At 33.5% G+C, this 15026-nt stretch overlaps 1 protein-coding gene across 1 annotated transcript; it reads left to right on the top strand.

Moving 5' to 3' along the window:
• Nucleotides 1-6390: 6390 nt before the first annotated feature.
• Nucleotides 6391-13797, top strand: LOC129004423 (uncharacterized). The gene is made up of 7 exons (XM_054433004.1): nucleotides 6391-6824; nucleotides 7814-7922; nucleotides 9123-9256; nucleotides 9996-10066; nucleotides 10811-10903; nucleotides 11976-12527; nucleotides 13175-13797. The coding sequence occupies exons 2-7, from the start codon at nucleotides 7824-7826 to the stop codon at nucleotides 13369-13371; spliced, it is 1146 nt and encodes a 381-aa protein (XP_054288979.1). The 5' UTR covers nucleotides 6391-6824; nucleotides 7814-7823; the 3' UTR covers nucleotides 13372-13797.
• The last annotated feature ends 1229 nt before the right edge of the window (nucleotides 13798-15026 follow it).

Below are 15026 nucleotides of genomic sequence, written 5' to 3'. Positions count from 1 at the left end.
AAAAATTTGCAAAGTGCTTTTCCTGAAAACGTACGTTTTTAAATTTTCACTCAGGTACTAATCCATGATATCTCCAGGTTTTTTTTCATTTTTTTTTAAATTTAGATTTTTAATGTTGATTTTCCCATAAAAACCCCCATAAAATAACGGATTTTCTCATAAATGGGACGAACAACTTTGATACAAATTTAGTATGTTGTAGCCCTTTAAATTCTGAACAAAATGGTACAACTCCAATTTCTGTAAAAAATACGGCTTTAAAATTATTGTAAGTTATGTTATTTTTGCATAAAAACCCATAAAATAAGAGAAAATCGTACTTTTTTAAAAAGGCCGGTTTTGGTTCAGCCAACCGGTACAACCACCCATTCATGTAAAAACTACGTTGAAATGAAACTTTTGCCATTTTACCCATTAAATATCATAGTTAGTTACTGTACTCTCATTGCTTACCCATGATAAAGGTTGTTGACAAGCTAATGGGGGAAAGAAAGTATGTGTCAGAATGCTGATACCGTTTATTATTCTTGTGTTCAGAATAATTAAATTTATTAACTCATAAATGAAATACCCACAATTATTTTGATAAAGCTATAACAAAATAATTCTCAAACATGTCATTTATACCTTATGGTCGCCAATTCAATAAGTGTTAAGTAAAGTAATAAAATGTCAATTTGGCTATTAATTCTAATAAGTGTATTTATGAGAATAACACAGGAACTTTGCAAGCGGTTAGGACAGACCCCAGACTCCTGTTAAAGGAGAGTATTAAAATAAAACATTAATATTAACCTTGTGCTATGGCTCTATTTGTGGAAAAAATCAACTCAATTGGTCAAGTAGTTTCATGTTATTGACATACTCAAAACCTTCATATCTATTAATATTTGTTCCTTCCATGCAAGTCATTGACTTGATCAGTGATTCACTAAAAGTATTAACAGGCTACTCCGTTTCCCAGACATTGGTTTGTAGGGAAAACAAACATAATATTTTTATAAACATTTTGAAAAAAAGAAAAGTAAGTTGATTGATAATGCACTTAAAAAATAATGCCCTATTCCCAAAATATAGCAAATCCTATCCTATACTCTTATTTATCATCTATCTCTATTTCTAATATGAGCTATGTCTGTTTGTCTATCAATTCAGGTGAAGGATTTTGACTAAATTTTGGAATTAGGGACTTATAGCCCTAAAAAGTGATAGGTGACAGCCATCATATTTCAGCATAATTCGTATTTCGCTACACAACTAATTTAATAATGTTAAAATATTTATACATTTTAAATAATTTAACACTGGTCTTACAGGTTGCCTAACAAAATAACAAGGATAAAGTAGACCTAAACAAAAGACTTGTCGAATGTGTTTATAAAAAGCCATCCACAGTATACTAGCAAATGACAAAATACAGTACAAAGAGAAAACTTTCAGTTGCAACTATTGAGCAGATTACACTATATTACTCCCCGATGTAGGGGAAAATAGTTCCAATAAAATACTGATTATTTTACCTAGCCTTCTCCCATCAAAACTTAATCCCCGAAGTACTAAGGGAATTTATTGTGTTGGCAAACTTTGTTTTAGCAGTGAAATAATATTGCGTTACTAGTCCTGATAATATGATTTTACCAGACGAGTGTGGTCGCCCCATGGGAGACGAAGTCAAGTGCGGGATTACCATACGAACATCATAGTAACACACCTAGACAGACTTACTTTGTATTTGTCCCTAAAGGCCAAACCAAGTCAAAAAGAACGGATTTTCATGACATTTGGTACAAACTTGTAACCTATACCTACGTTTATTCGAACAAGGATGTCGAATCAGTATGAACGAACTATGGAAACTGGGTTTTATAGAGGAAAGGGGGTTTCCTCATTTTTCTCCCTCTAAGCATAAAACTTTGAAATCTATACTAAATCATTTTATTATAGAGCATAATAAGCTATTATAATATTTTAGCGCCATACGCTGAATGGTTACAGAGAAAGTTTAAACCAGTAACTAAAAGAAATTTATCTACTATTTAAATTTAATAACCCACTTAAGTCTTCCCCGTGGCAGCAAACCTAAGTACTAGTACTCTAGTTTATTCAAAAACGGAATTATTAATATATAAATTTAATTTTAAGGAAATATTTTGGTAGAAATCAAATTGTGAATAGAAATTATTTTGTCTGCAGGCTTTATAATTATTTTGGAATATTTCTCTTTACATTTACATGTGTAGTTTCTATTTAGCTTGTTTGCGTTCAATTTACAAACAAAATTCGCTAACGCATTTTCTATGGTCATTCTGGAAATCAAAATGTTGCAGAGTCATGCATATCACAAACAGTGCGTTGGTATTGCAAAAATCCCCAATCGCTCAACCACTGTCTGCAGTTAGTAGATTAATGACGCAATTTGCTGCGAGCGGGGTTGTTACCCGTGACGTCACGACTTTTGTCCGGCCTCCGCCCACCAGTCACGAGTGAGGCGAAGACCTGACATCTCACGTGCAACAAGTAGATGGCCGAGGTCAAAGTCCAAGGTCACGGTCAAGGCACAGCATCACGGACAATGGGCAATGGTTTTATTCATAGGTTTCCTCGTGCATGGGAAACACATCAATAAACCAAGCACTAATTAGGATTTCTCTATGAAACCTAGCTTGGAGAAATTACATTCAAGAATCACCATCTGAAGATACGGATGTAATAAGAAACTGCCAACTCTATTCGACATACTTACTCATATTCTAAATATTAATCCGACGACAAAAATATACATGTTAAAATGGCGGCCGATTTATAATCTATCACGGTCTTTGATTTGGCCTAATGATGACAGGTGGTCGAAATCTATTGTCGTTGTAATATACAGGGCGATTCTAAATTATTGTTACATTTATTAAACACTATAAATGAAAAACTATACAACCTATCATAACAGGGTGAGAACCAATTGAAAGAGCAGATTCTAAAGTTTTGTTTGACACCACTTTGGTAAACATACTTACAAAATTAGACTCTCCAGACATTTTTAGATTTTAAATATGATTTTAAATTAATTACACATTTCTACCTTCCTGAATCTCAAAACTTAATACTGTTCGTTAAATTGTCAAAAGTTATAATGATACCACTAAGGGTCAATTAGTTCTATAATTTACCGTTCAGTTGTTGTTCACCATTATTGTAAGCTGCGACGAACATGACTTTGAAAGAGCAAAATGGGTTCTGTGTTTTAGATTTTCATTGATTTTAAACTGTCTGGTTAATATAAAATCGTAATTAAAATCTAAAAATGTATGTAGAGGCTTATTTTGCAACTATGATTATCAAAGTGGTGTTACACAAAACTTTATAATCTCCTCTTTCAATTGATCCTCATCCCGTGATGATAGGTGATGCTGATAGTTTTTCATTTATAGAGTTTAAAAAGTGTAACAATAATTTAGAATCACCCTCTATTTTAATTATATAATAGATATGCCTGTATTCCGACTTGTAAGATACCGTATTTAATTATACCAGTGTATATCACCTACACAAAAATATACTTACAATGCCAAAGAAGAACTAATTTAAATACAAGATGCCGTCACAAGGGGTGCCCTAAATGAGAATTCAGGGAAGGTTGATTGAAAAGATTACGGTTTACGTCACTATCAGAGGGTTATTTTACCAAAATCTTGGGCAATACTGTTGTACGAGTAAAATTCATATCTAATATTGTTTAGCTCAGTTTTGAATGTTCAAAAAGTAAATCGGATTTTCCTAAACTACAATGGACGGATGAACGGATTTTCGGATGAAACTATGCATGATATAATTTAAAATGTTACACCTTTGTACATTTTATATTTATTACATAATTTACTCAAAATTCATTACTGTAAGCGTACATCTTCAACTGTTAATTTTTTAAGACAGTATACGTAACGTAAGCAATGTATTGCGAAACACCTTGCAAGGTCATTGAATATATTATATTCAATGGCATAAGTCATACAAAGGTTCGCTAAAACGAACCTGTTCACACTTATTTCAACATCTGCTAACATCCTGTGAAGAGCACGCTCAATAACCATTGGTAATATTTGTAGATTGTATTACGATATAGAAGTAAATAACTCACTGAAACATTACGAAAGAAAGAAGGTCTTTTAGTTTTAAAACCACAGATAACAAACAGAACTATTAAAAACCCTCCAAAATGTATGTTTCAATCCGTGATTCAACCTGAGTGATGAGTGACCCGCTAATATGTTTATACTATACATGTCATACTTGAAGTGATTTAGCCTATTTAATGTATTTTTTAATGTAAAAATGGTGTTACCGTTGGAAGAATAATAATAAATAAATAAATATTTCACACTCTGGATACAAATATGTTTACAAAGATCTATGCAAATTTTAGCGGGAAACGCGTTTCTAATTTATAAATCTGACGTAGAGCCAGTTTGTTATTTAAGGAAATACAATGGCTTTTATTATGAAAGTTTCAAGGTACTTTTCGATTTTTTTGTAGAATTTTGTATTTTGATGTATTGCCCAAGCAGTCTCCAACGGACCACACCTGTACCCTATATATAAAATAGTCAAGAAAGAGGTGGTATGTATTCAACAAATCTTTTAAAAAAATATGACATACTAATTGAAAAACCAAATGTATAGACAGTAAAGTCTATTTGATAACTTTTGTTGCGTAATACTACATAGTGCAATGTAAATCTTATCTAATCCTCCTCTACTGGAAATTTCGAAGTTAATTGATGTTCGGTGTTGCTTCAAAGCTAAAAAAACCCTGAATATTTGTAAAGTGCACAACCATTTTACTAGTTTCCCGATAACAGCCAAATTTATTTTATAAGGAGTTCGTACCGTTAAAATTCATCTGTGGGTTTTAACATGTTTTACAGAATATTACATTGGTAGGTGTGTTCCTTTTACGTCCTTTACAATGGCTGTACAATGTCGAGAAAGTATTTTCACGTCAAAATGGTTTATAATGAGTTTACTTTTTGAGTAGTTCCTAAAGTTGAACTAAAAAATAAACTCTTATCTTCTTAGTTTCGTATTTGGAGAGCCCTTGGTTCCCTACGGACTGTGGATAGTGAAACCTAGAAAACGTTGGTTAAAACGTACTGATACCTCCACTTATAACTTGTCAGTACAATAAGCCTTATACAGTAAAGTATTAAAGTAAACTTTACAGGCTTGCCTCTTGCTTTGTTCAATACATTTCACGCGCCTTTCATGGCCTTTGAAACATCCATTGAGGCAAACGAGGTAAAAGTAAAATTAAAAGAAAAAATCTTAAAAAGCAATAATCTGATTTTGAAGTGTTGTTAGTGGATGTAGCTGAATAACTACACAATCACTCATATTTCTACCAAAAACTGTACAAGGATATCAAATCATTTTTTAGTGATAATAAATTTACGAAAAGTAAAATTATCCGGAAGATAACCCCATGAGTGTAGTTGTATGGCAGTGACATTGAATATATGCCAACCAGTGTCGTGAAAATCGTTCCAAGAAACCAGATTTCTGGTTGTCGTCACTCAGATAGTCAAATATCACGTGACTTTGTTTGTTTTTTACATCAACAGTATAAATTCCATCTGCGGCTTTGGCCAATAACTTCCTTGTTGACCTTGGATGCGATAGTAGTTTGAACCTGATAATCGAATCGAAACAGACTTCGATTCACGGAAGCTATTTTAATCAAAGTGTACAAGTTGACTTTAGATACCGTTGCTGAAGTAGAACCAGTAGAACCATAGACTAACCAGTAGAACTCAGAGCAGCTGTAGGATTTTTTGAACATACAGCATACAGCCATGAATCTCTCTACAGTGCGCTACTGTTAACTTTAACCTTTCCTTTTACCCTCTTTTATAGTTGGACATGACACAAAATATGCTCTTACTACAAGTTGTTTTTTCACTTTGGCTTATGTGTCCTCCGACAGAAATCGGTGTTTGAAATCAGCGCACTCTCTGTCGTATTTTTCTAGTAATCGTGCGTTAGCTCCATTCAAAATAGGCTACGTTTATTTTTTATTTAAAAAATCTGGCTAGAGAAAACGTTGGATTGGAGTGTGTAGGCCCTACTCCTATAGATAGTCAAATAAATGTGCGATAAATATACATTATGAAGACAGTTTTTTTTCGACATAGGTAGACCCTAACATCGGATTTTCTGTTTTGGCGTAGGGTTTTCGTGTCTATGACAAAAAAATATATGCCTGTAAATTATGTAATTTAACTCTAACAAACCAAAAATGCAGAATTTGCAAGTAAATTCATTTATTCCATATCACTTCGAAAACAAGAATCCTTATCAACTCAGTCGTAGAGTTTGTCATAGTTTACACATAATCCTTTCATCTATGCCGCTTTAATACATTTATATCTTTACACTTTTATTACTTACCCGAACCTACCTTGGAGATATTCAGTAAGATAAGGACTTGACGATTCTACGAAGTTCTTATTTGATCAGATAATCCCCTCCACCCTGTTACTGATATCGAGAAGTCAAAACAAATTCTGATTATCTCCAAGTTTTCCTTGAGCTAGCCGAAGGCAACGTTCTATTTTTGGCGCGCGTTCAACAGTCGTGTTCTCGAGTCGTGAGTAAGCCGGGAGGAAATCCCCGAAACGTGATAACGTCGACGGGCTGCCCGAGACCTCAAACTGGTTTATCTACCAGATACACACCGGCCGCCGGGTAGAGAGGTACACAAAGTCCAGTCCTAGTGTGTTGTGTTGGTCACTTCAGTATTGTCTGTGTAGAGGCCTAGCCAGTAAACAGGAAAGGTAAGTCCTAATTGACACGGAAAAAAACTATAACTACTTTCTAATGACATTACCATTGTTGCTGTGTAGAGTTAACTATGATTCTCTACAAACTACACTTGACCTTATACACCAAATTTGAGTTGGTTCCTCTAAAATGTTATTACTTTTTAGATTCCAATGTTTGAAGGTGGACATAATTCGGTTTTTTATTTCAGCAAAGGAAATTTTTAAATCTAACTTTAAGTTATTTAGTTTTTTTGGAGCAATAATGTGTGTTTATTATAAATCGATTTATTTTGTAGCTTATTTAAGTTACATATTTAACAATTTTGTCACATACTCCAACATAATATTTTTTTACCTACTCCAATGCCATAACTTCAATAATAGGCCTATGAATTAGTTATATCTGGGTGCAAATAATGCGGCTTTGAATGACTTAGTAAAATAACATTTATTTTGTTGTTGAACATACATTATACGTTTAATGCTTCGCCTACTATGATGGAAGGAAACTATAGATTGAATGAATCCAAACTATAAGATAAATTTGTAAATTTGACTTTATTATTTATACAAAATTGTTATTCTTTTATGTAATTAAAAATATTGTAGTTTGTCTAAACCTGTTATTTAAGTCTGCCTAAAAATTGGTTCAACGAAGCTGCACAATGTCTCCAAATTGACTTTTTTCTTCTTTTTTTTTATAAATTGAGTCCAAGTAAATATATACTCAATAGAACATGCGCCTGGTCCACAATATTTAAATTTAGGAAAGTCCTATATCTAAACTACCTAAATGCCTACCTTTTTTTTATGTCTACCTTTTATAAGTAGATCTCATTATATAGTTTCAAGGTTAACAATAATAGAATATACATTTTTCAAAGGTTTCATAATTAAAATTAAACATCAATAAAATATTTAACTTATTACGTTATTTTCTTCTTTGATGCTACATAATACATACCATACGGTTTAATCTTGAATAAAATTAATATTTTCAGAATCTTCAAGATGTGGGCTTCAGTTTTTATGGTGTTTTACTTCTTTTATCAAGTTCAGAGTCAAGGCACATGCAAGAGTCCTTATGTGGAACAACGACTATTATCTGATGTGAGTAGATATTCTTATGGTTCAAAATAAAACTTCTCATTAAAACCATCTTTTGTAATTGTGGTATGCTTATCAATATATTCAGTCAAATGTTACTTAAAGCTGGATACTGTTATATTAAATAGATACTTTAATATTCCTGATTGACTTTATTTAGTAGTGGCTAAGCGTGCTATTTTTGTTCAGTAAGTCATTAGTGAAATCTTGTAAACACTTATTATTTTTCAACATCTAATAGTCCATCTAAAACAATGTCTGAGTCATTTCTCAATTCATAGTTAGCCTAAAAACAAAACACTTTTTTCATGTTTTCATAGATTTGTAATTTTATCCTGTAAATTAGACTACATTTCCCAGGAGATCCCTCAGGAGATTTTAGTCCAAAAACTTATTTTTCTCAAGCAATATTTTTGGGGTTTTATAAGGAATGGGTTTAAACTGTGGGCTTTTCAATTTTAATTAGGGTTCTATAAATACGGAACAACAGCACCCAATAAAAATAATTATGGAGAATGTTTGAAGAATGGTTGTATTGTATTTGTTTTGCAAACCATCGAAGCTGGTTTATGCAAACTACATTCGAATATCCTGCTGCAACAAAATTGAAGTTAATGATGAAGCTGTTGGCCTTCGCTTGAATCATTTGCATTAAGACAATCATGTTATGTTTGCTGCAGCACCACAGTAATTACAAAAAAATACTAAACTTCTACCAGAAATAAAACAATTATGATTTGGAAATCTTAAGATAATTTAACTCTTAAAAGTTACATATTATTCAAATGTAAATGGCTATTTACATTTGTTGCTGCTAAAACTACATTTTATTGTTAGACCCTCTTATAAAACTCTATGCTGTGTATTTCAAGAAGCATAACAAATACTACAAAAAATTCAAACTGTTTCAGTCTTAATGAAGTAAAGGCTCACTATTTTTATAAAAATAAATGATGTCATAGCCTGCAACAATGACAGTAACGATAGAAACATAAGAATACATCATGAAATGTTAGGTAATCACAGCAGTTTTTGGCAATTACATTTTTAATTAACTAGATGCACAAACCGGCTGCTGAACTCTTGTAGCACTTTATTGATATATTCAAAATAAGCCAAACCAAAAATTATTTACAATGCTTGATTATAAAAAAATGTTGCTGTCTGAAACTATTTCCAAATAATAAGAATGAATGTTTTCAGGATGTCCGTTATGCCTCACCTTTCTATGTTATTGCCCTGCCCAAGACACCTCAAACACTTGAAATGGATAATGTGTGTTACACATATTTTGAAAATAATGATGGAGGATTCTTCCATATTATGTCAATAACATAGTAAGTACATTACTTCCACTATATATACTTTACATAATTTGAATTAACATGTTTCACCTACAAAAACAGCAGGAATTGTGTTTTATGCAATTTACAGTTTTGCTGCAAAAGAAATTAATTTATTTACAATTGATCTGTTGAACATATAGGTCATATAGGTGATAAAAATATAAGGTATTTCAAGTATTTTACACTATTTTAACTTTTGAATGAACAATATTCTATGAGCATTGAGCAATCCAAGTTCAAGGGTTTCGTAAGGTCAAGGAAACATATTTCCAACTTAATTATAATTGTAACTTTTAAGTTAATTGTAAGTTGCTCAACTCTGAATTATTTATAACCGTACCTAAATAAAATCATATAGGTAAATTTTAGGAATTGTAGTATTTATTAATTTGGTCTAAAACACTTTTATTCCTTAAAACTGAATTTAAATACCGGTACCGGTAGTGACTTAGTGTGATTAAGGCCCAAAAGCAACTGGCTTTATTTCCTGAATTTACCAAAAACAAGGTTTAGCTAGAAACATAACATATTGTATACTGGTATAATATGCACTATGCTAAAATGTAAAGCTCATATTCTGTAAACTCAAAACAAGAAGCACAAACTTAGCATAAGTTACTGAGCTAATTGTTACTGAGAAAGCTAAAAAATCACACAAAACATATTATTTTTAATTGTTGAAATTTGTCATAAAAAATGGTAAAAATTTTTTATTTTTGTAATTTTTCAGTAAAAATGGCTCAAATGCGTACTACGATTTTTCAAAGGGGGACATAACAAATCGTATGGGAATTGCTGAAGGTTAGTATTTTTACTCAGTATATTTGCATGAGGAGATAAAAGATTTAGAGCTAACAAGTTTAAAATATTTACACACTGTTTGGTTTTATCTCCAGTACTTACATTAAGTTTTAAACAAAAAATATATTTTTTATTGAGTTATTCCTTTTTGTTCTTATTTTCTCCTCAATAAATAACAGGATATACAAACCCCATTGCTGCAAATTTTATGGATCAAAAGTTATTGCAAATTTTGTGATTTCCCTCATAAAAACGTTATACTCCTACCGCTAACCCATTATATTTTTTTTCATTATAAAATTAGTTGGGTGTAATTTTAATTTCAGACTAATAAGTGAGAGTATGTTCCAGTTTATTGATACTATCTAAAATTTATTATAAAAAAAATATTAAATGAAATTTTGCCAAAGTGTAGATTTTTGATAAAGTACAGTACTCGCACTATACAAGTGTGGTTTTATAGTTTCGAAAACTGCGAGGTGTTTACAATTTCTTTATCTTTGACTTTTTGATACCCTACAATGAAGTTGACTATATTCTCCAATCAAAAGTTGTTGTGCTACTGAAGCTAAACTGAAAGGGCTACTAATTTAAACAACAGAATATTTCATATCCTAATATGAACTTTTGTTGTGGGCTACCAGTAACCAAAGGGGAAAATTGAATTGCTTAGAGATCAGATTACTGCATTACGGGGTTATTCAACTATGTTTCCTTTAAGTTGAAAAAATTATATGTTTACAGGAAAATCAGGCGAGTGTGTTTACCACGACTATACGTTAAAACCCATCTGCAATGTAACTGTCTTCATCCTCTATCGATGCTACATCCAAGGAAGTAAGTTAATTTACATAAATATATAGTAAAAAAGATAAAGTAACAAACACATTCTGGGTGAAAAAGTAACTTAATGAATAAGTTAAAATGGTATATTTCATCACTAGGGCCTAAAGTGACTCTTTTTGACTCGAGGTCAAGTTTTACGATCGAGGCGAAGCCGTGGTCGGAAAATGAGCGAGGTTTAAAAAGATACTTTTTGCCCGTGTGGTAAGCTATACTTTTCAACATATTGCATCATTAACAAACTAAGCTAGAAAACGAAATAATTTTTATGTAAAGATAACCTCTCAAAACGACTTCCCAGCTTGTTTTCAATTCTGCTAATGCAAATAAGCAGCTGTTTAGTAAGTGATTCAAATATTTCCTCTATTACGATCGTATTATTATACCATCGATATGTCGAGCAATCGATAACAACAGACTAAAACCTTACCTAATAAATCGATCATAAAAAATTTCGATCGATACGATTGCCACAATCGAAATTTACATCTGTTTACAACAGCTGATTTTTACTCCCTAGAGAGTAAAAATGCTACCTCAAAACTGCAACGCATGCATTAAAAACGGCTGTTTTTGCTGCAGTATGACGAAAAACTTATTTAATAACTTTTAAACTTAAAAAGTAACTTTTAACTAGACTAAACTATTCAACGAGCTAAATAGATTCTTTTACACTTAACTAACTGCCTGCCGCAATTCACTTTTACTCTGATCTGATCTTGACAGTAAGTGCCTTTACACTACTAGTCACATGGCTAAGCTGACATTTTTTGTAACATTTGTAGAAGAAAGACATAGTAGCTATAGTTTTCCTTAGACAAAGTCCAGGTAGCTGTCATAGTATACACAGAAGACAAACATCATTTTGTGTTCCCTGGATACTTTGTCAGGTGAAGACAAGGAGAATTAATTTAATTATACAAAATGGTTGCTATCTTTGCTGCTGCCAATGTAAAGGAACATAAAATAAATGAGATAACATTCTCTGAAACTGTTTTAAAGTTTTGTTGTCTTTAATTTGTTTTGATTGAAACAAAATAGCATTTTAATTAACCACCTTTTTCAGAATGCAGCAAGAACATTGATGTTGGAGCCATTCCCGGGGTAGATGTTAGAGTTACCCTGGCAGCTAGTCCCAAAGTGAGTCCTGCGTGTCAGGCTGAGACAGAATCCAGTCTGCGTGATACGTCCGCGTTGGCCGGGGGCGACTACATTCTCCTTCCCCAGAAGCTGACTCCCAACTGCATCACAAAGTACGACAACTTGGTCAGCATTGGCAGCTCGAGGGCACTGGGGCCCAAGGAGGTGTCCAATGATGTAGCCGACAGATTTGCTGCCCCAGCTGACTCAGTCGCCCCTGCCTCCCCGACCAAGCCGTCCTACTCTACTATGAGTAGTTTCTTCAAGAACGGAGTACCTCCGCCTTCAGCTTTCAACCCTTACGGGCATCCCGCCAACGGAGCGAGCGCTCCCTACCCTCCTGCGACACCCAACGGAGCAAGCGCTCCCTACCCTCCTGCGACACCCAACGGATACTCAAGTACCTACTCTTCAGGAGGCAGCTATGCTTACGCTAATTCAGGTGGATACAGCGGATCCCAGCCAACGGCCCCTCAAGGTAAGTTGAGGTGTACTTTACGATTTTTAAATAAAATATTTTATCAGCAGAGAAATGTTTTTAAATCCCTTAAGTATTACAGTAAAACCTCACTAACTTGACAATTTGTAAACCCAGAGGTTGTCGATCGAGTTTGGGCACTGTTAAATTATCCAGAAAACTTAAATGTTTAATGGGTTTTAATAAATGAATACATAACAGACTAATTTTTCAAATAACATATAACATATCAATTTATTACTTGCACGAGTATTTTTTTTAGAAAACCATCTTCAAAAAAATGTCCAATATTCAGGAATTAAAATTTGAAAAGTCCAACACAATAGCAAGACAAAGCCAGCTAGACAAGGGGTGCACCCTTGTCAGCTGTTGACTGTCGAGTTAGAAGGACTGTTGAGTTACTGGTGTTGGGTTAGTAAGATTTTACTGTACTATCAAAGATAAAAAAAAAATATTCTTTCCTCGTAGATCTACTCTTGAAAGTTATTGGAAATTTAATATTTGAAAAATTAGGTAGTTGAAGTTACATTACATGATTCGTGGTTCATATACTTATGGGACTACAGATCTATTTCCTACTTGGGATTGGGATATGTTCAAAGTTGAATCTCTTACAACTTTTTGCCTTAACAATTTTTTTTCCGTAGGTCAGACTCCCGCACCGACATGGAGCAACGCCCAGTTCAGTGGCCAACCAGCCCAGCCCGGGATAGAGACACACTACCATATCTGGCAAACAGCTGGTTCTGCTGCAGCTCTGAAAGCGATAACATCAAAAAACCCCAACATTTACTACCACATCCACAGTTGGGCACCACCACAAGGCTGTTGTAAATGCGCTTAGAGATCTGAACAGACTGAAAGAAACTGCCTGGTTTTGATTTTATTTACAGTAGCATTTGTAAAAAAATTGCTCTAAAAACTTTGGAAGTTAGCGAAGATAATTGGATATTTGGAAGAATTTTGTTAAAATCAAAAATACACTTTGTTTGACTTTTTAAGACTATCTATCTGAATGTCTTATGTGAATAGATTTGTACTATGATTTTGTTTTATATCTTGACCAAGTACCGGTAACTACTAATGTAGCAATTCATTCATTACTTCCAGAAAAAAAATATAATCCCAATTTAATGTAAACACTTGAGTTTATTTAAGTCTAAAAATGTACATACTTTGAATGTGATATCAACAATAGTTTTAATTTATTCCATTATACAGTATTATACTATAATTGTTATTTTTGTTCAGTAATAAATTATTCATTGTATTCCGCCTTTTGATTTTTGTAACACGTGAAAACTCTGTAGGCCTACTTTAAAATTTAACAACAATACAAAGGTCATGTTTATCCTAATAATTGTCCTAATAATTTTACCTAAGTTTTCTTCCCAATTTTCGCTCGGTATAATACTGTACTAAAGCACGGATTGGATAGCATCGGCATCGACAGCATCGGTCATTCTCGGCGTTACTCGTACACATTCGTTTTTCTCCATGACTACTCGGGCAAGTTCGGCAGCTCAGGCATCCACTCCCAAAAAATGTAGTATTGTTAAAATTCTTGATGAAAATTGTCACTGAAGAAAATACGATTTCATTAGTGTAAGCTGTTAAACTCGATTTACGTAAGTTTTTTTCCTACTCCATATTACAAAGTATAATTATAGCAGTTAAGATAGCCAAACCCTTTTACAGGGAAATAAAAAAGACAAAAAATTAATAAGCATGGAGCTTTTGTGTATTGATATAATAGTTTTAATTCCTGAATTCCTGTAATTTTAAGTCTTATAAAACTCATTGAAGAACTCTTTTCTTCCTTAAAAAAGGCTGCAAAAGTGCCATTTACCACTCACAAATTTAATACCTAGATTGCCTTAAAAACTCACTAAAATACATGACATTTTCAACATTTTCCCGGGGGAGAACCCCCGGACCCCCCCCCCCTCTAGGCTGCGGCTAGGGGGTTAGCCAGATCCTGGTAACAGGGCCCACAATTAAATGTGGGGGCCATGCCCCAAGTAGTTCACTATAGTTGCCTCTTTATATACCTTTGCAATTGCAACAAAACAACTGGAATTATTGAGATGGGCCGATAACTGCTGATGGATGCCGGATCAACATTGGGCTTGGGTCCCTAGTCCGTAATGAGCCTGTTTGTTGTTTATCTACTAGACTGGTTTTGAGTTAATCATTCCAAGTTTAGAGTGGGTTCATGCGCATGAGTTCACTATGGGTTCTGTTGGAACTTGGGTTAGACTTGGCGACCCAAACTCCATAAGAAGTTGAATAACTGCTAACTTCGGTGTCTATAACAAGTCTAAACCAAGCCTATTGACTTGTGCCTGTGCCCCTGAGTTTAAACCAGGCTTGGGGGCTTGGGCAATGGAGAATGGACTTGGAACAAGTTCCCAATAAGCCCATTGTGCTGTTGGGGTAGGACTGTTCTTGACACCTTCAGTGAATTGGGAAAAACTCCACTCTGAAAACATGTATGAT

The sequence above is a fragment of the Macrosteles quadrilineatus genome, unplaced genomic scaffold, assembly GCF_028750875.1.
Source record: "Macrosteles quadrilineatus isolate MER2022 unplaced genomic scaffold, UCM_ALF_1.0 Scaffold_9__3_contigs__length_116548681, whole genome shotgun sequence".
Lineage (NCBI taxonomy): Eukaryota > Metazoa > Arthropoda > Insecta > Hemiptera > Cicadellidae > Macrosteles > Macrosteles quadrilineatus.
Note: the sequence above shows the minus strand (reverse complement) of the source record. Positions and strands in the feature narration are given on the sequence as shown.